At 47.4% G+C, this 27,037-nt stretch overlaps 1 protein-coding gene across 11 annotated transcripts in view; it reads left to right on the plus strand.

Moving 5' to 3' along the window:
• The window catches only part of RASSF2 (Ras association domain family member 2), a 40,330-nt gene extending 13,638 nt beyond the window's left edge, over nt 1-26,692 (plus strand). For all 11 annotated transcript variants that reach the window (XM_036093306.2, XM_036093314.2, XM_036093315.2 and 8 more), the window contains 10 exons: nt 9,793-9,883; nt 11,451-11,526; nt 13,486-13,637; nt 15,948-16,036; nt 17,057-17,217; nt 18,053-18,154; nt 19,030-19,081; nt 19,547-19,668; nt 21,162-21,259; nt 22,715-26,692. In XM_036093306.2, coding sequence (XP_035949199.1) covers nt 9,825-9,883; nt 11,451-11,526; nt 13,486-13,637; nt 15,948-16,036; nt 17,057-17,217; nt 18,053-18,154; nt 19,030-19,081; nt 19,547-19,668; nt 21,162-21,259; nt 22,715-22,784 — 981 coding nt within the window. In that variant the 5' untranslated portion in view covers nt 9,793-9,824 and the 3' untranslated portion in view covers nt 22,785-26,692. The remainder of the gene's footprint in view (nt 1-9,792; nt 9,884-11,450; nt 11,527-13,485; nt 13,638-15,947; nt 16,037-17,056; nt 17,218-18,052; nt 18,155-19,029; nt 19,082-19,546; nt 19,669-21,161; nt 21,260-22,714) is intronic.
• The last annotated feature ends 345 nt before the right edge of the window (nt 26,693-27,037 follow it).

Here is a 27,037-nt window from a genome sequence, read left to right on the forward strand (position 1 = left end):
TTTTGCTGCTGTGTTTGCCTTAAAGTGAATGTTAATTTAGCGGAACCCCCCCACCCCGCCCCCCCAAACCCCCCAGCTGGTTGGAGGTAGCCAGTGATTTGTGGTGATGGTTGGAAAGTGTCTGAAGAGAGATGCAGATGTTGTCCTTGAGACAAAGAAGGGATTGGGTCCTAGAATCAGTGACCTGTACGTTTAATTCAACAACGTGGTAGGCTATTAAGTGTTTTCCTAACATGCCTAACTCAAGATTTGTAAAAGTAAGAAAAAAGGTGGGGAGATGTTCAGGTTGGAGACAAAGATCAGGCAGCACGAGCCTGTAGGTCTGATACATAGCGATGGCCTTGCTAAGATCACCCAACAGGTAGTGATGGAACCTTGGAGAATCCCCACATTTGGGCCATTGGACAACTTGATTTATACCAATCTGGCAAGTAAAGAAATAGTGATTAGGGAGGTTGAACATCTTTTCATAAATCTATTAACTATTTGTATTTCTTTTTCTGTGAATTAACTGTTCGTGTTCTTTGCCCAATTTTCTATTGGGTGTAGAATCTTTTTCTTGTGGATTTATTAATTTTACAAATTAATGACATTAGCCCTTTGTCATATTGTATTGTAAATGTTTTCTCTCAATTTGTCACAGATTGGTTCCATTTCTTTTCTTTCTTTTTTTTTTCAATTATACCTTCTGGATTTGGAGTCTTTCATAGGAAAGTTTTTCCCACTTCAAGTTGATATATATCCTATGTTTCCTTCCAGCATTTTATGTTTTAATGTTTAAATTTTTTATTCATCTATGATTTCTTTTGGTGGAAGGAGTAAGGTAGGGATTTAGCTTCCCCAACCTCCCCTTTCCAAAGGCCAGCCAATTCTCCAACAACATTTTAAAAATTAATCCAACTTTCCCTGGCTATTTAGAAATGCACCCCACATTCTATGTTCCCAAATATATTTGGGCCTATTTCTGTACGCTATATTGTTTCATTGATCTGCCTGCCTATTTTTTCTCAAGTACCAAATGGTTTTAATAACTGTAGAGAAGACTTAAATTCCCTAATTGGTGTGCTCAGTAGATTTAAGAAGGCGTGCTATCAAAGGGAATTGTCTTAAGAACAGGACAGACTGCTTTCAGATGCAAAACAAAATTACTAAATTATAGCTTTTGATGGAGGCAGTGAACAAAAGAGAGAGTCCTGCAGAAAATCCAATCCATGAGTTAGAAGATTAGCTGTAGAATTCTAAGGAAAAGAAGGAGATGGAAGGTTATGAGTAAAAATGATATGGTACTTGGGGAATAGGGGCAGGGATGGATGGATGGGTGGATGGATGGATGGATGGATGGATAGATGGACGGACAGTGTTCGAGAGAGGGGGTAGAGACATTGCCGAAGAAGAACCAAGAATGGAAGGAAGAGAAGAGAATCCAAGAAAGAATAGAACATTTCCTTGGTTGGAGGAAGACTTGAATGTTCAGGGTGAGAAGGTCTGTGGATGGCTAGGCATCGCTAATCTGACTTCGGCACCAGCCAGGCTGCGGAATGGGTTCTGGCTGAGGTCCCGCATGACTGCTCAGAGGCTGCTCTGGGTTTTCTTCCTTTCCTACCACCAGCTTCTGGCTCTGCTGACCAGCCTCCTTTTCAAGGTAGCTTATTCTCTTGGCTTCCGGGGCAACATGTCTCCCTCCTCCTCTTCGAGGGACTCCTTTTCCTCTGCCCCTCACTGCCCTACTGGGTGCATTGGAGCCCTGTCCCCGAGCCCTCTGTGCGTTCCAGACCTCCCTTTCTGGGAGCTCCGTGCGCTCACCTTCCCGGGCCGCAGACCTGGCTGCACCGGAGGGTTCCGTGGGCATGTCTCAAAGTCCGCCCATGTTCCTCAGCTTGGCACTTGCGAATGTGGCACCACCCCCAGCTCCTGCAGCATCCTGGACTCTGCCTTTAACCCCACGGTGACTCTGGCAGCGGGCTCTTTTCCAAACCTTTTTACTGGCATATCACGACTTTTCCCTCTACCTCTTTAAACCCGAGAGACGCTGTGACTCCGCCCCCATCGCCCCTGTCCCTGGATCAGGCCCCTCCGGGGGACCCCTGCCTCTGCTGTCTGCCACAATCCTTCCTCAAAGTAGGCGGGGTGGGGCAGCTGTTCCCAAGTTCAAGTCAGATCACACCGTCCCCTGGTTTCCCGAGGCCTGCAGTAAACACGACCATAGACGGGGTGGTTGAAAACAACAAATTTACTCCCTCACATTCTGGAGGCCAGAGGTCTGAAATCGGTTTCATCGGGCCCCAACCCGGGTGTCAGGAGGGCTCTGGGGTGGAGGGGAGGGGGGGAATCATTCGCTTGCCTTTTCTGACTCGGGGAGCCTTGGGCCTTAGCTCATGGCCCCTTTCTCCATCCTCATCCAGTTCAGTACATTCCCGTGTCTCTCTCTGCTGGGGTTGATGTTCCAGAAGCTCCCTCTGCCTCTCTTATAAGGACACTTGGAACTACATTTAGGGCCCGCCCAGGTAACCCTAGGAAGTTCTCCCCATTCCAAGAACCTTAATTTAATCACACGGGCGGGGGTCCCTGTACCTTATAAGGTAAGGTTCACAGGCTCCCGGGATTAGGACCTGGGTATCTTTGGGGCCATTATTCAGCCTACACGCCTCCCGTGGCACCTCGAACTCCTTGACGTGGTCAAGGTCCCAGACGCCCCCCCCCCCCACATCTTGCACGGCTCTGGGGTGCGTGCAGCTTCTGTCTGGACCGCTCTGCCCTGCAACTTTGCCAGCTTCACCTCATCCCCGAGGTCTCAGCCTAGAGGTCGCTTCCTCCAGAAAGCCCCTGGGACCCTACCCACGTCCAGATTAGGTGCCCTTCTGTGTGCTGCCGTAGCATCTACTTCCCTTGCTAGAACAGTCTCCCGCTGTCCATCTCTTACTGCATCCTGAGGGCAGGGCTGTGCCTGTTCCCTTTGCTGTTGAATCACCATCAGTAAGCGCAGATCGCACATGTCAGGCACATGAGAAATGTCTGTGAAATGTGTGCACTTGAACCTGCATAGGAAGGGGACTTTTTTTTTTTCATTTTTAAAAATTTAAATTCAATTTAATTAACCTATACTGTATTATTAGTTTTAGAGGTAGAATTCAGTGATTCATCAGTTGCATATAATACCCAGTGCTCAGGGACGCCTGGGTGGCTCAGTCCTTAAGCGTCTGCCTTGGGCTCAGGTCATGATCCCAGGGTCCTGGGATCAAGCCCCGCCTCGGGCTCCCTGCTCAGCGGGAAGCCTGCTTCTCCCTCTCCCACTCCCCCTGCCTGTGTTCCCTCTCCCTCTGTATCTCTCTCTGTCAAATAAATAAATAAAATCTTTTAAAAAAAAAATATCCAGTGCTCATCACAGCAAGTGCCCTCCTTAATGCCCATCACCCAGTTACCCCATCCCCCACCCCCCTCCCTCCAGCAACCCTCAGTTTCTTTGCTAGTTAAAAGTCTCTTATGGTTTGCCTCCTTCTCTGTTTTCCTCTTCAAAAGGATACTTTTTAAAAAAATGAGTACTTGGGGCGCCTGTGCGGCTCAGCCGTTAAGCGTCTGCCTTCGGGTCAGGTCATGATCCCAGGGTCCTGGGATCGAGCCCCGCATCGGGCTCCCTGCTCAGCGGGAAGCCTGCTTCTCCCTCTCTCACTCCCCTTGCTTGTGTTCCCTCTCTCACTGCGTCTCTTTCTGTCAAATAAATAAATAAAATCTTTAAAAAAAAAAAGGGTACTCACTAGTTATGGGTAATTGTCACTTAAAAAAAAAAAACTTTCTCACCAGTCTGATTCTTTCTTCTTTTCTTTCTTTCTTTCTTTCTTTCTTTCTTTCTTTCTTTCTTCTTTCTTTCTTTCTTTCTTTTTCTTTCTTTCTTTCTTTCTTTCTTTCTTTCTTTCTTTCTTTCTTTCTTTCTTTTCTTTCTTTCTTTCTCTCTCTCTCTCTCTTTCTTCTTCTTCTTCATTTTTGCAGTACATATGTATTCTCATTTTTTTTTTTTAAAGTAGCGTGGAGCCCAACACAGGGCTTGAACTCACGACCCTGAGATCAAGACCTGAGCTGAGGGGGTTACCTGGGTGGCACAGTCGGTTAGGTGTCTGACTCTTGGTTTCTGCTCCGGTTGTGATCTCAGGGTTTTGGGATCGAGCCCTATGTCGGGGTCCCTGCTCAGCGTGGAATCTGCTTGAGGCTTTCTCTCTCTCTCCCTTTGCCCTTCTTTCCTGCTTGCACAAGCTCTCTCTGTAAAATAAATAAATAAATCTTAAGAAAAGACAAAAACAAAAACCTGAGCTGCAATCAAGAGTTGGTTGCTTAACCCACTGAGCCACCCAGGCACCCCTGGACTCCAATTTTTATGAATTTTTTTTTCCCTTTAGGAAAAATCGAAAAGTTAAAATTTAGAATTTAGAGAGAACAACTGTGTTCTTAGGGTACCACTTTTGGGTACACAGTTGGAGATTGAATTTTCTGAATGAAATTCAGCCCTTCAACTCCCTTCCCCGCACTGATGCCCCCTTTTTTAGGGGGCCTCTTGTATTTGTTTTCTGCGACTGCTTTAACACAGTGCCAAGATTTACCAGCTTAAAACAACGCGAATTTATGATCTTAGGGTTCTTTAGGTCAGTACATACAGGGTCTCACTGGGCTAAAATCAAGGTGTCAGCAGGGCTATGTTGTAGAGGACCTAGGGAAAAATTCATTGGCTCATCCTTGTCAGCTTCTAGAGGCCGTCATGTTCCTTGGATCGTGCCCCTCTTCCTTTAGCTTCAAAGCCAGTGACAGCAGCTTGGGTCTTTTTCACATTGTATCACCATCACGCTGGCTTTTCTGCCTCCCTCTTCCATTCTCTTTTCTATCATGGCGAAATGCACATAAAATGTATCAACGTCATCATTTTTAAGTGCACAGTTCTGTGGCATTACGGACATTCACACTGTTGTCCTAGCAACACCACCATCCATCCACACAAAGCTTCATGTTGCCAAACTAAACCTCTGCTCGTGAGACAATAATTCCCTCTCCTCCCGGGCCTTGGCAACCAACTTTCTACTTTATGTTTCTATGATGTTGACTACTTTGGAGACTTCCTATTAGTGGAATCATACAGTATTTGTCCTTTGGTTGCTGGCTTATTTCACTTGGCAGAATGTCCTCACGGTTCTTCCATGTTGTCGCACATGTCAGAATTCCCTTCTTTTTAAAGGCTGCATAATATTCCATGGTATGTGTCTACCGTGCATCATTAATCCATCCATCTGTTGATGGATGCTTGAGTGGCTTCCACCTTTTTGGCTTTTGTGATTAATGCTGCTATGGACATGGGTGTATAAGTATCTCTTCAAGATCCTGCTTTCAGTTCTTTTAGGTATATACTCAGAAGTGGAATTGCTGGATCGTCAGGTTGTTCTATTTTTAACTCTTTGAGGAACTGCTGTACTGTTGTTCACAGTGACTGCACCATTCATTCCCACCAACAGTGCACAAGGGGTCCAATCCTCCCACATCCTCACTGACACTTATTATCTCTGTCTTTTTGATACCAGCCATTCTAACAAAAATGAGGTGATATCTCATTGTGGTTTTGACTTGCGTTTCCCTAATGATTCTGATATTGAGCATCTTTTCATGTGCCTGTCGATCATTTGTATGTCTTCTTTGGGAAAATATCTATTCAGGTCCCCTGCCCATTTATTAATTGGACTATTTGGTTTCTTTTGCTCTTGAGTTCTCTGTGTTCCTTATATAATTTGGATATTAACCCTTTACCAGATATATGGTTTGCAAATATTTTCTCCCATTCTGTAGGTGACCTTGCCATCTTGCTGATTGTTTTCTTTGCTGCACAGAAGCTTTTTCGTTTTATGTAGTCCCACTTATTTATTTCTACTTTTGTTGCTCACGATTTGGGTGTCATAGTCAAAAAATTGTTGCCAAGACCAATGCCAAGGAACTTTATTTCTGTTTTCTTCCTTAGAGTTTTATGATTTCAGGTCTTATATTTAAGTCTAATTCATTTCAAGTTAATTTTTTTTAAAGTAGTCTCCACACCCAGCATGGGAATTGAACTCATGACCTCACGAATTTCATGCTGTACTGGCTGAGCTAGCCAGGTGCCCCTCAAATTAATTTTTGTGATTGGTGTAAGATAGGGGTCCAATGTCATTCTTTTGCATTTGAGTTTCCAATTTTTCCAACATTCATTGTAGAGACGGTTCTTCCCTCATTGCATATTCTTGGCTCCCTTGTCAAATATTAATTGTATGCGCATGGGTTTATTTCTGGGCTCTTAATTCTGTTCCATTGGTCTATGTGCCAGCGTCATGCTGTTTTGGTTGCTATAGCTTTGTAGTACATTTTGAAATCATGAAGTGCCTCCAGCTTTGTTCTTTCTCAGGATTGCTTTGGCTATTTGAGTTCTTTTGTTGTTCCATATAAATTTCAGGATTATTTTTTCTGTTTCTGTGAAAAATGCCATTGGAATTCTGATAGTGATTATGTTGATCAAGAGGTGGCTTTGGGTAGTATGGACACCTTAACAATATTCTTCTGATCCATGAACATGGGATATCTGTCCTTTTTTTTTTTTTCAATTTCTTTCATCAGTGTCATTTAACTTTCAGTGTACAGATCTATCACACACTTGGTTAATTTATTCCTAAGTATTTTATTTTTTTTATGCTACTGTAAATGGGATTATCTTGTTTTCATATAGTTTACTGTTAGTGTATAGAAACACAACTGATTTTTGCATGCTGATTTTGTATGCTGCACCTTTACTGAATTCATTGGTTAAGTCTAACCGTTTCTTGGTTGAGTCCTTAGGATTTTTTTTTAAGATTTATTTATTTATTTTAGAGAGAGAGAGAGAGAGAGCGTGCATGAGTGGGGGGAAAGACAGAGGGAGAGGGAGGGAAGCAGACTCCCCACTGAGTGTGGAGCCTGACGCAGGGCTCCATCTCATGACCCTGAGATCATGACCTGAGCCAAATCAATAGTCGATGCTTAACTGACTGAGCCATCCAGGTGCCCCACCGAGCCTTAGGATATTCTGTATATAAGATCATATTATTACAAACAGAGACAATTTTACTTCTTCCTTTTTTATTTGAATGTCTTTTATTTATTTTTACTGCCTGATTGCTCTGGCAAGCATTTTCAGTACTGTGTTGAATAGGAGTGGTGAGAGTGGGCACCCTTGTCTTGCTCCTGGTTGCAGAAGAAAAGCTTTCAGTTTTTCACTGTTGAGCATGATGCTAGCTGTGGGCTTGTCATATCTGGCTTCTATTATGTTGAGGTATATTCCTTCTATACCTAATTGGTTGGAGTTTTTGTCATGAAAGGATGTTGAATTTTGTCAAATGCTTTTTTTGCATCTGTCGAGGTGATCACATGTGATTTGCATGTGTGAAACCATCCTTGTATCCCAGGGATAAATCCAACTTGATCATGTTGTATGATCTTTTTCATGTACTGTTGAATTTGGTTTGCTAGTATTTTCTTGAGAATTTTTACATTTACACTCATCAGGTATATCAACCTGTAGTTTTCTTGTCTGGTAGTATGTTTACCTGGCTATAAGAGGATCAGGGTAACACTGGCCTCATAAAATGAGTTTGGGAGTGTTCCCTCTTCTTCGGTTCTTTGGAAGAGTTTGAGAAGGATTGGGTATTGATTCTTCTTTAAATATTTGGTAGAATTCACCAGTGAAACCATCTGGTCCTGGGCTTTGCTTTTCTTTTCAAAACCTGAGAAGTTTTTGATTACTGATTCAATCTTACTCATTATTGGTCTATTCAGATTTTCTTTTTTGTCATGATTCAGTCTTGGTAGGTTATATGTTTCTAGGAATTTATCCATTTCTTCTAGGTTATCCAATTTATTGGCATATAATTGTTCATAGTAGCCTCTTAAGATCCTTTGTATTTCTCTGGTGTCAGTTGTAATGTCTCCTTTTCATGTTTAATTTTGTTTGAGTTTTTTCTCTTAGTCTAGCTAAAGGTTTGTCAATTTTGTTTATCTTTTCTAAAAACCAGCTTAGTTTCATTTATCTTTTCTATTGTTTTCTGGTCTCTCATTTACTTCTGCTCTGATCTTTGTTATTTCCTTCCTTCTTCTAATTTTGGGCTTAGTTTATTCTTTTTCTAGTTCCTCGAGTTTGTTTATTTGGGATCTTTCTTTTTCTTAATGTAGGTGTTCATTGCTATAAAGTTCCCTCTTAGAACTGCTTTTGTTGTACCCCATAACTTTTGGTATGTTGTATTTCCGTTTTTGTTTGTTTCCAGATATTTTTGACTTCCATTTTGATTTCCTCTTTGACCATTGGTTGTTCAGGAGTGTGTTGTTCAATTTCCACATATTCGTGGATTTTTCCACTTTTCCTCCTACTGTTGATTTCTAGTTTCATACCATTGTGGTTGGAGAAGACACTTGGTATGATTTCAATCTTCTTAAATTATGAAACTTGTTTTGTGTGTAATTTACTTTGAAATGCATCAAAAATAAGATGGATTATTGAATAGATAAAGGAATGTATAGCTGGACAGATGTGTGATAAAGAAGGATAGTAAATGTTTTTTTTTTTTAAGATTTATTTATTTGAGAGAGAGAGAAGAACATGGGGGAGAGAACACCAGTGGGGGGGAGGGACAGAGGGAGAGGGAGAAGCAGACTCCCCGCTGAGCAAGGAGACCTACACGGGGTTCCATCACAGGACCCTGGGATCATGATCTGAGCTGAAGGCAGACGCTTAACTGACTGAGCCACCCAGGTGCCCCAGTAAATGTTAGGGGTAGAATAACCATGCATCCCTGGCTGTTCATTGTCTTATTCCTCATCTTTATGTTTGAAAATTCTCATAATAAAATGTTTGAAAAAAAATTTGGGTAATGCCATTCCCCAGAGAGAGCCAATCCTTCATTCATGTATATACAGATATACATATGCCAGGGATTCTTAACTGGACATAGTTTAGCCCCCAGGGGACACTAGGTGATGTCCAGAGACATTTTTGATTGTCATGACTGGGTGGTGCTGCTGGCATCCAGTGGGTAGAGGCCAGGGATGATGTTAAATATCCTCCAATGCAGAGGACGGCCCCCACAACAAAGAATGATTTAGCCAAATGTCAATAGTGCTGAGGTTGAGAAACCCTGACATATATATCTGAGTATCTGAATATATGTATCCGTTCATATAAATGTATACATATGCATATTTGATGCTCACTTATATTTTAAACAAAATTGAACTCATGGTTTTGTAACCTGTGTTTTCACAATGTGTTGTCATTTCCCCAGGTAATTAATTGCCTTTAACGTTATCATATTTTAATGGCGATTGTAGATGTGTATGCTGTGATTTATTGCACCCAGCTCTGGGCATTTTTAGGTGGCTGGCCGATCTATAATGTGCCTCAGTGGAATTTGAGTCTTTCCTGTCAGACCCATCTCTATTCTGTGTTGTGAAGATCTCTTCAGGGAAGACGCGTTGGTCGCCCTTGGGACCACCTTGGGTGTCAACATTCTTAGTGACTGGAGCACTTGTTCTGGGGTCGTCTAAGGGTTGTCCTCTCTCCTTTGGGTGTTTTTTCCCCAGAGGCTGTGACAAGCACAGGCGGCAGTCAGCAGTGTGGTATCTCACTAGCCCTGGGTCAGCGTTGGGCGGCCCACGCTGTGGATCTGGGGTGGGAACAGAGAGCCATGTGCCCCCTCCCCTGGCCCAAATTCTGCTGAGTTCCTAAGGACCTAACTTGACTTGGCCTATGTCTTTTTTCAAATACAGGTCTCCCCTTCTGATGAAAAGAGAACAGAAGAATGGACTACAGTCACCAAACCTCTCTAGTCCCGTGCGGACAAGATAAATACATCTCCAAGTAAGATTTTTGGCTTTTAGTGTTGTGTCCCCAGTGGCCAGTCCCACGTGGATGGAAACCCCTTCTGTCCATGGGTGGCAGGGGCTCCTGTGTGTGGGAAGAAGGGAAGCAGCTGAGTGTGAACGAGTGAGAGCACAGCAAGGTTGGTGCTCTAGATAAAAACATGGCCCCGGAGCCTGGCCACGGACAGCGAAGTAAAGGGGACCTTCAAGACACAGCACCTTTGGGGGTTCAAGAGAGATGGTGTCCTGGAAGGAGGAATTAATGGTGGCTGCCCCCTGAGCTGTCTGTGGTGTCCCCTGAGGGAGTCCCCGCTGGGTGGTGTCCCTGTGCTGCCGGGGTTCTGACCAGAATAGGCACAGGGCTTTGTTCATACTGAATGCTCTCTATCTGAACTAAATGCTTAACTTATCTGGGACCAGATTGTTTTAATTCCTTTACACATATTTGGCCACATACAGACACGCAGTTGTGTGAACTATGGATCATTCTTATCGATTCATTGAGGGATTTCTCCAGGGACCTCGACTGGCCAGTAATTTTAGATCTCTGTGCTCAAAAGAAAGTACCCAGCAGCTTTTTGTGTTAGGTTATTTGGAGTCACATTTTTCACTAATTCATTTAGGCTTGCATAGAATGACTCCGGTTTTTCTAGGTTTAACTTGTCAGGAGCTTCTTGGACTTTCAAGGCAGCTTTGACCTCTGGTGTGGCCCCAAATCGCTCCATTGAATGGCTGCATTCAGAGAGACCAAACTCCACAGCCTCTTGCCTGAGTACCGGCAAAAGCACAGGGCGACGTCTTCAAGCCCCTCCTTTGCAAGTCAAAAAAATTTTTTAAGTTTATTTATTTAAGTAATCTCTACACCCAACATGGGGCTTGAACTTACGACCCTTGAGATCAAGAGTCACACGCCCCTCCCACTGAGCCAGCCAGGCGCCCCCCAAATTTGTTTTAAATAAACTGAAAGCACTTAAAATAGAATAAAAAGATAAAAGCTTGTAGAACAGAATATTGCTAGGGCCCAGAATCCCCTCCTGCCCCCTTGTGGTCACTGCTCCCCAAGGTGAACTGCTATCCTGAATTCTAACATCCATTTTGAACTTTATATAAATGGAATCATACAATACGTGGCCTTTGGTGTCAGGCTTCTTCTACTCAACATAATATCTGTGAGATTCATCCATGTTGTGTGTGGCTCATTCATGTTCTTGTTGCTACGTAATATTCCACTGTATGACCACAGCTCCCTTTATTCATCCTCTCCACTGTGGATGGGAGTTTGTAAGTTTTTAAACACACCATAAGGTCATGTCTATCACTCATAAGTCAGTGGGTCCAGACCTGTCCCTTTTGACTTTCTGAAAAGCCTAGAAGTTTCTGAGTCTCATGAAAGCCTGTAGCGATTGTCCTGTTCTAACTCATAGCAGAGGTGAGGGAGAAAAGACAGTGGACAGACACCCAGACTTAGGTGGCTGAAGGCCGGGTTAGAGGTGAGAAAAAAGGGAACAGGTGCATTACAAGTGGCTTCAGCTGAGACTGTCACACCTTTTGTATTTTGCCCTAAGGAATGAACTTCTCCTGCATCTGAAGACCTACAATTTGTACTACGAAGGCCAGAATTTGCAGCTCCGACACCGAGAGGTAAGGAGTCCCCGGGGAAGGACTGTGGGCCAGCCCAGTCTGTCTCCATGTCTCCAGGGTCTCAAGGTCCCTGCCTCTCCTGCCCACCCCAGGAGTGGCCTCCCATTTAGGATGTTAGCGGGAGTCCCTGGAGTTCTTTGGAAGGAGACCCCAGGCTCATTTTGTTCTAAAGAGGATGAGCTTTTCTGTTCCAGAGACATTTCTGGGGATGGATGTGAGGCTGGGCTAGCATCTGCTTCGGAGGGGGTCCTCTAAAGGGGGATGTTCATGAAATGACCCTTTCCCATGGTGCTCAAGCAGGCTGCTTCTTCTCGGGCAATTCAGGAAACTTCCCCAGTCTTCTGTGTTTACACATCTGGGCCCACATCTGATTGCTGCAGCAACTGGGCAAGCCACATCAGCTCTGCCTGGAAATGCTTGGCCCTTCCCCACAACTGCAGTGGTCTTCCTAGGGTGCCTTGTTGGGACACGCTTTGCTCTCGATCCAGCTTCCCCCAGCCCGAATCTTAGCTTACTCATCCCGTATACATTTCCGTAAAGCCTGTTATCAGGTAGATGGTGAGTTTTGTAGGAGCCAGGTAGAGTAATTTATACTCAAGTGTTCTAGACTGATAAGATATGTGTAATACCCTTCTAAACACATTTTCAGGTTATCAAGCCATGGCAATTCAATCCATAGAAACAGATACCAGATGGTATAATTTCAGCTACGAAGGCAGGCTGGTTGGGGAGAGTATGTGAGATGCAGTGGCTTTTTCTGTGTCCTTCAAACCAGCCATGTAGGAAAAGTCCTACTTTGCATTAAATCCTGTCCTAAAATCATGCGATATAACAGTAGCTAGAAGGCCCTCTGTATAGCCTATTCTTACATAAAGCCTTTCCCCCCAAGACCCCCACCTGCCTGAAAGTTGTTCTACTCCTCTCCTGCTTCTTTTGTTCTCCCCTCCTCTCTGGCGATGATCCTGGGATCTGGGTCAGTTGTTCATTGGACGGGTGTCCTCTTCATCCCTGTGGCTCATCCTGAAGACATGGCCGTGGCCCAGGTCTGACAGCTGTGGGGTTTTCTGAGACTTGAGAAAGAAAGCCTGACCCTTTTAGGCATTGTCCTTAAAGCTTCTAGTGAGTGGCTGGGCCATTCACAAGATTTTGGTCCTTGGACAGCTTTTCTGTGGTGCGTCTTACAGAATAAATTCTCAGAGTGCTCTATGATTAAATAGAGACTCATAATAAATGAGACTCAGTTCTTTGAGACAAAACACGCTGAAGCCCTTAGAAGGGTCTGATGTTTAACTTGTTAGCAGTCAACAACCCTTGAGTATAAATTTGGAATTATCGGAGGATTAATTCATCTCTTGGAGAGCCGCAATGTAGCACACTAGCTAATTAAAAGCTCTGGGAAGTTCTGCTGGTAAGAAGTCTGATTAACATATCATCTCCCAACTCATGATCACCCAACACCCTTTTTAAGGTAACCTGTGAGAGGAGTTGACCTGTGAGAGGAGCTAGTATTTGGTAGAATAAACTTGGGGAAACGTTACTTTAAATCTCCTTCAACCAGCAGGTCAGATTGCTAAACATATGTTATAGCTAAAGACTTCCCGTGGTAGGGGAGGGGAAAGTAGCTAATTCAAGAATCTAGTTCTGGCTTCTGTTAGTAAGGCTCGTCTCAGTTACTCTAAGAGATGTCTTCTTCTTTCTTTAAAGTATAAAAACAAAAAAAACCCATTTTTATCATTTACACACATGTACTTGAGTTTTGAGGCAACTTTTGTGTTGACCTATGAGGTCATCTTCAGGGCGTAGCTTGTGGTGGGGTGTGTCTCGAGGCGGGGGCGCAGGTGTAACTTGGATGCGCCCAGCCAGGGCGCGTCAAGGGCGCTGTCCATTGTCCCCCAGCGTGTTGCTGGCTTCTGCGGGGTTTTCTGGTCCAGCTCACCGTGCCAATTGCTTTGTGGGCAGGAGGAAGATGAGTTCATCGTGGAGGGGCTGCTGAACATCTCCTGGGGGCTGCGCCGGCCCATCCGTCTGCAGATGCAGGATGACAACGAGCGCATTCGCCCTCCACCATCCTCTTCCTCCTGGCACTCTGGCTGTAACTTGGGGGCTCAGGGGTGAGTGAGGAGAGATGGGACTGTGGCGACCGGGAGTGTCTGGGGGTTCTGTTCTTAAGTGTTCTTGAGCAGACAAATGCCACCTTCTTCCAGCAAGCCTTGACTCCAGCTCCCATTCTCCCCACCTGCACTGCGCACCTGTTCTGGGCTTAGGAGGAGGAGGAAGGAGCAGATGTTGGTGTGATGGGGCCACCGTGCCTGTCACCACATCACTGGGTGAGAGTCAGAGGGGAGAAATGCCAAGGCCTGGTTGCAGTGTATCCTCCCTCATGGAGAATTCCTGAGTCTCTGAGGGGTATCGCTCATGACCAGCTGGGCCTAGCCTGCAGATTTCTGATGGGACGCCTGGTGCCCCAGCACTTCCCCATGGGGACCACTCCTCAGACCCTGAGGTCTGAGACCCTGCTCTGGAGACACCAAGGGCTCGAACCTTCTCTCCAAAGCTCTCCATGACTTGGGGGAACCTGGAAGAAGGAAAGGAACATTAGGCTGTGTTCAAACCAGTCCCACGAGGTCAGCTAGGGGGCTGCTTCCTTCAGGCCACACCCGGAGCTGGGTGACTGCGTGACAGTCAGCAGTCTGGGAGGCTCCCTCCTCCGGGGTCCCATTGGAAGGTCTGCGAAGCCCATGCCTATTTGTCCCCTCCCTCTGCTACCAGCTGAGTAGCCAAGTGCATGTAGACATGCCCGCCCTCTGCTGGGACTTCCTTCCGGGACTTTGGTTCTTGGTATCAAGTGACTGACTAGCCGTGTTCGTCTCGAAACTTGCTGGTGCTGCAAGGCCAGAGTGTGGGTAGCGTGTGCTGACCTCTCAGCCAAAACCACAGTGATGTGTTTTCTGTTTTCAACCGGAACCAAGCCCTCTCCGTTGGACACGCTGGACATTCTGTTAAACTCTGCAGCCAAATTCATCTTTCTCGAAAGTTGAGAGACACCTACACTGTGGCCAAACGCTGATCTGCTTTCTTTCCCAGGGAATTTTAAGAGGGAAGTCCTTGCCCATCCCATCAGACGCTGGAATGTCTGGTCAGGGTTCTCTGGCTTCATCTCCTTGGCTGGTTTCCCGCTCTACTTTGATTTCAGCCCTTTTTTGCCACCTTGGATTTCCTGTGGGCCAACCCCTTTCCACAGCTGCATCCCGACGACGCCCGATTCTGCTCCATTCCGTCCCCTCCGTGAGAGAATTTTTAGAATGCCATCCGACTGCGTGATCTTTGGCTGAGTCTGCTAAAGGGTCTTTCACTCGGCTCGCTTGTTTCTTCTCCATTCCCTGCAACATCAAGCTGGTCTTGGTTGGTTCTTGAAACCTGCCAGGGCTCTTGAGAGGGTTGTCAGGAACGGTAATTAAGGTTATCCCCGATGCTGGCTAGAATGAAGTGAATACCTGGGCCACTGGGGTAAGAAGTAGGCTGAGACCAGTTTCTGCTTCCGTGAGGGAGTGGGCCGTGGTCGCTGGGAGCACCAGGCACTCACCACTCCTGAGCAGCTCTGACCAGTTCGAGTCTGGGGTCAGAAGTCCAGAGTTAGACCACAGTGGGAAGTTCTTTCAGATTTTCAGTTTTTATTGTCTTCCCTTAAAACTGTCATCCCTGGACTCTAAGTCCCATCTCTACTGGGTCCCAGGGAGCCCACGCTCTTCTCACTATGGGATGGTCCTAACTGGTTAAGTGTGATTTTCCTTTCTGGTCAAATCTCCTGTTGATTTTGGGTGTGCTTCTCTGAGCTGCTGTCATTATCCTTTTGGGCTTATAGGGGAGTCTTTTGCCAGTTACCCGGGACTCTGCTCAGACTGACTTCGTGGGGTCCAGCTTGGCTGAGCATCCTGTCCGGCAACCCCAAGAACGCTATCATCAGTGGTCCTTCCAACGCTGCTCTGACCTATTACTTCCATTCCTTTAGATACCAGAAGCAATTTCTGAGTTACGCCTCCAACAGGAAAGGATCTGAACTGGAATCTTATCTGGAGAAACAAATGTCCATTATTAGAGCTCGAACCTGTACATGCTCAGAAACTCAGTGCACACAACGCCCAGATTTGGTCCTTTGGTGTTCTCCATCCCGGGCTTGATGAATTGGGTGCTTGTGTTGCTGCAGATACTGGGAAAGAGCATCTTCTCCTCCAGAATACCCCCTCCCCACCCTGTGCTCAGCCCTGGAGCGGGGCCAGCTTCATGGGACACTCCGCACGGGCCGCCCCTACGGGGGTGTGCTTGTCCCCAGCCTAGCACAGGCCAGGTGCTCCCATTGCAGGAGAGGGAGGGTCCCCCTGCAGGGGCTGAGCCAGTCTCCCTTTTGTGTTCTGTCTTCCTAGCACCATCCTGAAGCCCCTCACCGTGCCCAACATTCAGATCTCAGAAGTGGATGCCCCGCCCGAGAGTGAGCAGACACCGAGCCCCACAGGTACATACATGTGTGGTGGGAAGTGTCCCGTTTTGGGCGCTCCTATGTGAAGACTGATGTGATCTAGATGCTGTAAATTGAATAAATAAAATTCATGTGGTTCAAGATTCGAAGAGTTTTCAAAGGAGCCTATCAGAAGTTCCCCATTTCATCTACCCACCATAGTGGTTCCCTCCCTAGAAAATACTCGAAAGCATTCTTTCTGAGGTGTTCTAGACAGATACAAGCAAATACACAGCAACATACCTTTATGGTTGGAGGTCATTTCTTTTCTTCCCCTTTTTACATAAGTGGTAGCATTTTGTATATCCCTGTTTCTATTAGTTTGTTTCGAGGACTGTCCCACACAAATCCATAAAGAACTTCGGCATTCTTATCCAGCTCTGCTGTATTCCATTGTGTGGAGAAATGATAGCTGAATCACTCCTCACTGATGGACATTGAAGTCATTCCAGTCCTTTTGCTGTGACAAACAGCAGTTAGTGGCCCTGGACACGTGTCATTTCACACATTTGTCAGTGTCTGTAGGATTCTTTCAAGTGGAATTTCTGGGTCTGAGGCTATGTGCATTTGTAATTTTGATAGATACTGTCAGAAGGCAATATCTTGCAAGTCCTTATGTCATGCTTCCGCTGTGCCAAGCACTATTCTAAATGCTTTGCAGGAATTAATTCAGTAAACCCTCACAACAATCCTGTAATGTGGGTGCTATTATTATGCCCATTTTATAGATGAGGGAACTGAGGCATGGAGGGGTTAATGAAACATAGCAATGGTAGGGCTGGGATTTGGCCCTGGGACTCTGGCTCTCAAGCCTCTGCTCTGGAATCTTGTCACTGTATTGCTTCTCAGTAAATTATACCATATGTTTTTCCCCCGCAGGAAATACTGTTTTGATGAAATGTATTTCGGGGGAGGCTGCAGCGGGTACCGTAGCCTTGGCCACAAAGAGGGTACTGTGTGCAAACTGCCACATCCCCGGGCCAGGCAGACAGAGCTCATCTCCCCCTTCCCTCTTAGACTCCAGGGGCCTCAAGCCCCTGCAGGAAGACACCCCACAGCTGATGCGCACGCGCAGTGATGTTGGCGTGCGTCGCCGTGGCAACGTGAGGACACCCAGTGACCAGAGGCGAATCAGACGCCACCGCTTCTCCATCAATGGCCATTTCTACAACCACAAGGTAGAGAGGATGGGGGGTAGGGGGCAGGGGTTATTCCCGAGTGAATAAGGCCTCTTCTTGGGCAGCGGCCACCTCCAGGCTACAGACAAGTGGGAAGCCAAGTACTTGCCGTTCTGTCTTTGGGTCCTGGGTGGGCTGCAGGCTCTGCCGGCTCTGGGAGGGATGAGGGACCCCAGATCAGGAGCCCCGCCTAGAAGGGTGGGTGAGATGACACCACGAACATCAGAGCCGAACCCCCTCCCCGGGAAGTCCACACGTTACCCTCTTCCTACACCGGCTGCTGCGTGGTCTCACTTTCCTGTGAGCTGGGTGCTGCCCCCTGAAGCAGGGCTGCGGGACGCAAATCAGGGGGCGTCCGTGCACTACCCCCCCCCCGGCCCCCCCCCCCCGCTAGCTGACCCTCCTTCCCTCCCGCTGCCTGGTCCGAATCCAGCCCCAGAAGCAAGTGCGTCACGGGAGAGGGGTCAGAGACCTTGCGTTGAAGTCACAGTGGAAGGGGCCTTGTGCGCGTCTTCTCTGGAGAGAGGGCCTTCCTTATCTGGGCCCCTCCCCCTCCCCCACCCTGCCACGTGCCCAGCTCAGACCCCTCCAGCCTCCCGTGGGGACCGTGGGTGGGAGAGGAGCTCCCGAGTTAGGCACAGCCCAGGGCTGCCTTGTTGACGTCAAAGCCACTGTCTGCCAGGCTGCTGGGGGCGGGGGGGCTCTCAGGGTGCACGGGGTGAGTGCCCTTGTCACTGTGCCCTTTACCCCAGGTCACAGGGCTGGGGGACACCTGGGTTTTAGGGCCCAGTTCTTGTCCCCACGGCCACCGTGAGCCGGACCCCTCTATTGACAGACATCGGTGTTCACGCCAGCCTATGGCTCGGTCACTAACGTCCGCATCAACAGCACCATGACCACCCCGCAGGTCCTGAAGCTGCTGCTCAACAAATTCAAGGCAAGTTCCCATGCGGGCTGGCCCCGGAGTGGGAAGGGGGACCATGGAGGGTGTGCAGTAAGCAGCGGGGGGCACGCTGGGCCGCGGGGCGCGGGGTCTTCCGACCCTGTGGCATCAGCATCCCCTGGGAGCTTAGCAAAGCAGCTTCCCAGGCCCCAGCCCTGAATCAGACCTGCTGAATCTGAAGCCCGAAGGCCAGGGAACCCGCTCAGCAACTGGCAGGCCATTCTGGTGCCGCTGAATTCTGAGGAGCCCCGGCCCTCAGACCCCAGGCCCCAGGCACAGACCTCAGACCCCAGGCACAGACTGACTTTTGAAACACATTTGGGGAACCTACTCTGAAAAATGAACTTCAATACACGTGTAAGTTCTAGTGCATGAGTCCTTAAAGTTCCATTACTCTGTAGGTTTCCCATGATCCCTTTATAAGAAATCTTTGGGAGACAGGGATCCCTATTTTTCACTGGGGCCAGTGTTAGCTGGTGGCCTCTGGGTTCAAATCCCCAGCCATCACCCGCTGATTGGAGGAGCCGAGCTAGTGACTTAAGCTCCCTGTGCTTCTGCTTCTGTAAAATGAGGGTACACAGGACCCCCCATTAAGGGACTGACGGGAGTATGAGCTGAGTTAACGTGCGCAGAGCGTGTGGCACGGTGCTTGTCAGGGTGCAAGAAATGTTAGTCCTTCTTATGGACTGTTAACTGATAAAGTTACCTGCCTGCCCCCTCTCCTCATCCCCTCTGAGAGCTGGAGAGAAATAACTCCCCCTCAGGAGCGCCGAACATCCATTTAGCTTTGCAGCATCCAGGAAGGAATGGCTCAGAGTTGGGATATGTAAATATGTGCTTTCTTCAAGCATCTCTTGTTTCTGATTCAGATCGAGAATTCCGCAGAAGAGTTTGCTTTGTATGTGGTCCATACCAGCGGTGGTAAGTCTGAAAAACACAGTGTACTTGAAAATGTTTACTTCACTCAAAATGGCAAGTGTAAAAACAAGACCTCTGCCTCATTTGCTTGCTGTTTGGCCTTTGGAAACTTCCAAACATTGTTTGCCTCCGAGGCTGGTGGGGTCACTGGCTGGGTCCACTGGGAAATGCCATATGTGGTCTAGAACCTAACTGCTTATTTAAAAGGCAACCGGATTTTCTCGAGAGGTAGATAAAACCAATTCCTCCAACATAGCATCTTCCAAAGGATTTGGAGGATGGTCGTTTTGTCAGGGAGAGCGGGGAGGGAATGGTTGCTTTGAACCAGAATTGTTCATTCACAGTTCAGTCTCCTGACTTACTTGGCCGCATCTTCTGAGGTGCCCTAACCCCGAGCTGGCCACTACTTATGGGGAGAAAGGCCTCAGGGCCAAACTCAGGGCTGTTCCTTGCTGGGTGTGGTTCCAGAGAAACAGAAGCTGAAGAACACCGATTACCCTCTGGTTGCCCGAATCCTCCAGGGACCGTGTGAGCAAGTCTCCAAAGTGTTTCTTATGGAGAAGGACCAGGTGGAGGAAGTCACCTACGACGTGAGTCCCCTTTCTGTTGGGCGGTCTCTCCTCAGGAGGGCAGAGATTTGGTTGGGTTACCTGTAACTGGGGTACAGCTTGACTTTCTGGCCAAGGACCATGTCCCATTTTGTTGCCATTCCTCAATAACAGGTTTTCTTCTTTTTTTTAAAATTAAATTAAATTAAATTAAAATCTTATTTTTTATTATTTTTTAATTTAAAAAATTTAAAAAAAATTTTAAAATTTAAATATTTTATTTTTATTTATTTTAATTAATTCACTTTTTATTTAAAAATTTATTTTTAAATTTTATTTATTTATTTTATTTTTAATAAAAAATTTAAACAATTTTTTTAATGTTTTTCTTAATTTTTTTTTTTTAAATACCAGGTTTTCTTGAAGTGGGAATGGTCATGAGGCAGGGAGAATGAACGCAGAGGCTAGGCAGAGGGTACCCCCTGGGGGGAGTTATTGGGGGGAATGCTCAGGCACAAAATGGTTTACATAGAGTAAATGTCTTCAATCTTTCTAGGGTACTGTACGGGCTGAGAAGTTTCTGCAGACCTCTCTTAGCAACTTCAAGCTGTTTGCAGTGATTTTACCTTATCTTACCTGTTAGTCAGCTTTTGCTACAGTAACAAACATCTCCAAATCCTAGCTGCTTGCAACAGCAAACGTGCACTTTCTTGCTCAGGACGCTGCAGGCTGGTAGTCGCAGCTCTGCTCCAGGCTGGGGGTTGAGTGCAGGTGTGCATTGCATGTCTCATTCAGAGACCCAGGCATGAGGGGTGGTGGCTCCCTGGGGTACACGTCCCATGGCAGATCCCAGGAGTGCAAGACACCAGGCCAAACCTCGTAAGCTCATCAGAAGCCTGCACTCAATGTACCTTCTAGTGTGTCCACACACATTCCATTGACCAAAGCAAGTCATAAATGTAATAGCAGCTCCACATTAATAGGCTTTTCCCATGGAAAAGAGTTGATTGAGTAGGGTGGGGATTCTTGTGGAGGAGGGGGGACGGCTGTTGAACTTCAGTTCACCTGGGGGCCACCCTCACCCCACACAGCCTCTCCGGAGCAAGTTCTCATTTGGATGCCCGCTTGAGACTCCAGATGCGAGTCATCATCCTGAGCCATGGTTCCCTAAATCCGCTTAGGGGAGAACAGAGAGGTTTATTGAATATTGAGGGTTCAGGTGTTCTCTGCATCACTGCATCGAGAGAGAGTGCTTTTCCACGTTTGATAATCACCTTGTCGTGCACTGGATACATGGGACGAGAGATGAGAAGTTCTGAGATATGTGTCACGGATAGGGAGTGATCTTCACCGCAAACTCTATGGCAGCCTCGAGAAGAACGAGGCTTGGCTATTGCTTTTAACAAAATCCTGGATCAGTGCAGAAATAGGTTTCCCGTGCTTTTGTGCCTTACATGAGAGAGGCACCAAAAGGAATTGGAATATGGTTGGGAAGGGGGCGTGCATGCATCCCAGACTGACTTCTTCCTCCCCAGGTGGCCCAGTACATAAAGTTTGAGATGCCCGTCCTAAAAAGCTTCATCCAGAAGCTCCAAGAGGAAGAAGATCGGGAAGTGAAGAAGCTGATGCGCAAGTACGCGTGGCCCCAGGGTGGCTGGTTGGGCTTCTCCCGGGGCCTCAGGGAGCCCGCTCTCTGTTCGGGTGTCTCCCAGGGACTATGCTGAGCGGCTGTGTGGGTCTGGGTGCCGTGGACCTTCTTCCGGGGGCTTCCCGTGACAAATGTGGATGGGGACACGAAGCTTAAGTGTGTTGGTCTCTTGTTTCCTGTGTCAGCTTCTCATTTTGATGTGGGACATAAAAATGTTCCGGGGATTTCAGGAAGGCTGTCTTAGCAGTGGAAAGTAGTCTAAGCAACCTACCTCTGAAATCCTTTCCTCCTACCCTTCTCCCTTCTTTAACATTTCTCTTCTGGAAATTACAGTTGGCTTGAAACGTCCAGTAAAGCCTCTCTCTGGCGAGGATTTTTTTTTTTAATTTATGATTGAAGTGTAGCTGACATACAGTGTTATACTTGTTTCAGGCGTCTGGCATAGCAATCCAACAATTCTATACATTATTCAGTGCTCACCATGATAAGCGTAGTCCCCATCTGTCACCATCCAATGTTATTACAGTTTACTGACTGTATTCCCGACACTCCACTTTTCATCCCTGTGACTTTTTATTTTATAACTGGAAGTTTGTACCTCCTAATCCCCTTCATCTATTTCACCCTATTTTGTTAGGGAGAATTTTATGGTTTTTTTTTTTTTTTTGCCATGTTTAGTCATAAAGTGGACTGCTTTTCTTGGATACAGCCGAACGATTGATTGATTTCTGCCCCTGGGGAATAGCACCGATGCTCCATTTGCTTTGGCAATGATGATCGCTAGTATGAAAGCAGTTGACATTTACTGAACACTTGAAATGCGCCCAACTTTAAAGAGAGCTTGTGCCGGGCGGTGCAAAGCCCTGGCCATCAGGAGTGGCCCCCTGAGCCCCGCACAGAGGTTCTCACTGCAGCTTCTGCGCTGGCTCAGTTCAGGGAAGGGGTGGAGACCGGCCCTCGTCAAGCCGTGCACCCCCACGCTTGGTAGTTGCTCTGGTCTGTTCTGCAACATGCAGGGACTGATATTAGCTTGAACCATATGAAGCTGCCATTTTTGTAGGCTCCTCACGATGGTCAAAGAACGGCAATTTCAGATGGTCCAGCCCTGGTGAGGATCCCGTGCTACTGTGTCGCGGTTCCTTGGGCATAGTAAGCGCTCGGTTCATTCAGTCCTTCCTGGTGGTGCTGTCTGTTTCGCCCTCCGGTCCTTCTTTGGCCAGAGTTTCTAACGGTCGTCAAATCATCTAGTTTGGATTGGGTCTGCTCAGTTCCTCTCATCTGGGTGTGGAAATGAACACAAGCCACAAGGTGGCTGACGGCTGGGCCAGTGATTGAAGCAAAGGCACCGACAGGTGGCCCCTGGGACCCGGGTGGTAGGGGAAGATCAAGAGGAGGCATATGTTGTTTTCTGCTGCCCATCGTAGCTCTTCCTGTCCTCAGGTACACGGTGCTCCGGCTAATGATCCGGCAGAGGCTGGAGGAGATGGCCGAGACCCCAGCAACAATCTGAGCCACATGAGGGAGGGGATCCAGACACCACAGGGGCTGCCGCTGACACGAGAAGATGCACAGGAAGCTGGGTACCTTCCTTCCATGGAAACGTGTAGATACAGACCTCTCCAGCTCCCGCCGAGAGCCACCATCTGTTGCCCGGAGCAGAATGGAGAAGCCCGCAGACAACTCCCCATCCCTGGATCCCCATGCTCCACTCCTTTCTTTTACTCACAAGGACTTTTGAATTTTGTTATGAGGACCCAAAATGTGTGTGTGTGCACGCACATGAGCACATGCATGCACATGTAAGCGTGTGTGCTCACATGGTACATATCCACGTGCCTACCTGATATTCACATGGAACTGAATTCCGAGCCACCAGCACCAGCGCCATGGGGCTTGCAGGTGCGCTGCTCGAGGGCAGGAACATCAAGGGAGTCGCCAATCTGAGGGGTTGAAGTTGATGTCTTCCCTCAAGGGCCAGGGAGCAGCCACACATGTTTGGAAGGGAAGGGGACTCCACAAGCTCTCCATTTGGGGTATTTATATATTGGTGGAGATTCTCCCTGTACATCTAGAAGGACTGGGCATTGGAAATTAACAAACTAGCAGCCCCATGCCCTTGGGGAAGGTCGGATGGAAAGAGAAAGATAAACCATCTGTGGGGTAGATGCAATAAGCCCACAAGTTTTTACACTGGAAACTCTGATTGTTTAAAATAACAAAGACGTATGTGATGATCTATGTGGATTCTGCGTCTGTCCTCACCTCCATGGCCATGTCTAGGAGACAGGAGAGGAGCCTGACGTTTCACTCAGCATGCCAACCCCATGCCATGGAAGCCAACCCCAACTCTTTGGTGCCTCCTTGAGTTGAAGGAAGGGTCTCATGGGTTTATATACATGGCCGACTGGCTAGTGTGGCCCTGGCCTGACCTTGTCCTGGGGTGGTGGCCAGAGTTTCCCTCTTTAGAGAACCGTAGAAGCTCCTTGCAGAAGTGACAGATGCCTGGGAGGCCAGCCCATTTCCCATCATCAAGGCCTCTCCTGCACTTGGTGCTGAGGCCATGTGTTTGAGGTCAAGGCTTTCTCCTTTCCAACCACAGGATTCTTTCAAGTTGCCCTTCCCTTATGCACGGAGATGAGCTCCAAGTATGAGGAGGACCCTTCTGCTGACTGAGTGTGGGGCTCAGGGAAGCTCTTTAGGCTTCCCTGTGAAGGTGCATAGGGAGGGTGGAGCTTCTCTTTCAGCTTCTCTGAGCAGCCACCTGGGTGATCTTTAGAACAGACCCCAGTGGGGGGAAAGGGTGGGACAGTCTGTCCCCTGTGGCTCCTGTCAGGAAGACCACTGGGTAGCTGGGCACCAGTGTGGCTGATACAGTTTGAAGAAGGACAGATGCTTGGAGCAGGGTGCCTGGCTCTGGAGATCAACCAAGCAGGGCCCGGAGCTCCTAACAGCAGGTGGTCTCAGCCTTGTTGAGGGAGGGTCTCCCCATCTCTTCACCTCCTCTCCAAGAAAGGTTTGGGGAGCTGGGCAGTTGGTGGAAGGAGGGCCACTGGCTGGTGTCTGCAAGGAAGATGGATGTTTGCAGCGGAGCCGTTCCTGCCCCCTCCTGCCTCCTGTTCCCCTCTGTGGCTTCCGTGGCCTCTTTAGAGGGCTCACAGCTGTGGTCTTATTGTTGACTTTCACAAAGATGGCGTGCTGCCACCTGGCATTTTGCCGGGGGTCTCTTAGCAAGGCGACCTCCTCTTCGGGGACAGTGCCACCAGCCCTATGGGGCGTGGACTGGAAATCCGGAGGCTTTAGTCTCAATCATACACCTCGGTGGGCCGCTGCAAAATGCACAGAAAAGCCGGGGGCAGGGGGAGAGGCTTCCTTTGTTACAGATGGGAAAGAGCGGGTTTGTGAATGCAAACACACTTCCTGAGTTTTGCATTTGAGAAGATGACTTAAGAAACTTCTCTTCCAGTTACTTTTATTTTGAATGTTCAAAGCCTGTGTTGACCCCAGCAATTCTCCTTGGTGGGCTAGGCAGAAAAATTTCCACAGAGCAAATTACTAACCACTAACTTTTGTTGGACAGCTATTTCTCGTTTATAAAAGTTCTCTTTGATTTGCACTAGCACTACGATAGTTTAAATATGGAAATGTTGCAAAACGTTAGGTTTGCCAGCTTCCTTTCTGAGAAAGTGATACTAAGGTAGACCTGGCTTCTTAAAGATTGTTGGGAGGGGGGGAGGTCAGGGTAGAAGTCAGGGGAAATCGCATCTTACAGGATACATTCCACTTACCACGGACCGTACTTTTCCATTTTGGCCCACCCTGTTTAGAGATCGTTTCTCACGTCCTAGTAGCCCGATCAGGAATTTTGGAAAGGTCCTTTGAAATAGCAGTGCCTGAAACAGAGACACTTCTCCGAAGTGTGGAGCCGGATTTTCTCACTGGTATCACATGGCTTTGCAGCTTTGAATTCCTCTACTGATTTGTGTGGGTTTATGTAATTGCGTGCAATGAACCTGAAATCATGTGAAGAACAAAAGGCCAATTTATAGGTTTTTTTCCTAACTTGTGAAAAGCAGGATAGCCACATCTGGCTTTCTTTTTCTAGGGGCTTGTGTTACAAGGTGATCAAATGAAGGAAAAGCCTGAGTCCATCTGGCTGGGAAGGGGGTCCGTTCCCCCAGGTGATGGTGGAATTAAGCACAAGGTCACATTTTCAGTGATCACATGAGTGGGCCGGTGATGAGTTAAATGGGGGGTGGGGGGTATCTTGGGGAGGGACTGAGAAGCACAAACAGCAGGCTTGCCTGTGCGGGCTGGTGAGGAATGTGTGCACTGGGCTCCAGGCTGATGGACTTGAATTCTAAGTGAGGTTGAGTAAGGGAGGAGCTCAGATTAGCCATCCACCTGCGAGAAAAACACCGGGACCAAAAGCTGAGGTTTTGGTCTGAGACTTCAAGGAGAAATATTTGCACCCTTCCCTCCTCCCTACCAGAAAGAAAACAATACTCTCTCCTGCAGACAGATAAAGGCATTTTAACACCATTGCAGATAAGACTTTGAAATAAAATGACACACACACAAATCTGTTCTCTGATGCAAAACATCTTGGCACAAATTCTTTTCTGCAGGGTTGGGTGGTTATTTCGGAGTGTCAGGAGCAAAGAGGAGCGATGGGTCCCAGTAGGGCAAGAAACTCTCTTAAGAAAAGCTCTCCCCCCCACCACCAAAAAAACCCGCCAAGCTCCATAGCATGGAGAATATTGTGTCATAGATATATCGCCAAGAGAGAAATTTTCTATGAGCGAGGGAATTTCAGGGTCTCGGGGCCAAACCATGATGTGGGGGCTGAGATAGCAAGCAGGAGAGGTCTCCAGCATCCTTCAGGCCACAGCACATATTTTTGAGTTGCTACTTAAGTTGTTTGACACAAAGTCTTGCTTGAGTCAGGTGAGACGAGAAATGATCTCCGAGAGAGAGGCAGAGATACAGATGAACATGGCACCCCCTTCTTTCAGGCACAACTGAAAGCGTTTACCCTGCCACGGGAGGTGACAGTGCCCCCTGTGTTTGAACCAAGCACAAGATGTGGACAAGCTGGGAAGGGAAAGCCTCAGTTTGCCCTTGGAGCCTTCCCTGCTTCCCAGGCTGATGACTTCTGGTGTGTTACTGCTAGTGTTTCTTCAGGGTTTCCCCACTTGTGTTAGCTTTGTGAAGTATTCTTTTATTCATCATAACTTGCCTTCAACAATGGTACATGACCTGGTTCAATGTTTGGTTCTGAACTTGTAAACGGACACATCTAGGTATCATAACATAATTTGACAAGGCCTCAGGAGGGAGCCATAAATGTCTGTAACATTTTGATAAGTTTTAATGCACCCAACTTAGATCGTGTTGAAATAAAGCACTTTTCAAAGAGAAGTCCTTCTGTGGATGGGTCCGTGTGTGGTGCGCTGGGCGGGGAGCCCTGCCTCATGGGAGGGCCGGGGATGGGAATGCGAAGGCGCATCCAGGAAATAAGGTGATTTTCTTCCCTAATAGTTTATGGTTTGAATGCGCTCAGGCTTGGCTTTAATATTCCAAATAGGAAGTGAAATGAGAACGTCCCCTAGGAGTCTCGAGTTCAGGTCCCGCTGGAGCCAAAAGTTGCAGTGGAAAGAGCTGGGAACTACCATTTGATGAGGTTGGATTTTGTCCTGACTCTACCCCAGGCCTGTTTTGATCCTGGGGCCAATTCGTGGAACCTTTTGCTAGGACTTGGTTTCC

This window comes from Halichoerus grypus, chromosome 10, assembly GCF_964656455.1.
Source record: "Halichoerus grypus chromosome 10, mHalGry1.hap1.1, whole genome shotgun sequence".
NCBI classification, from domain to species: Eukaryota; Metazoa; Chordata; class Mammalia; order Carnivora; family Phocidae; genus Halichoerus; species Halichoerus grypus.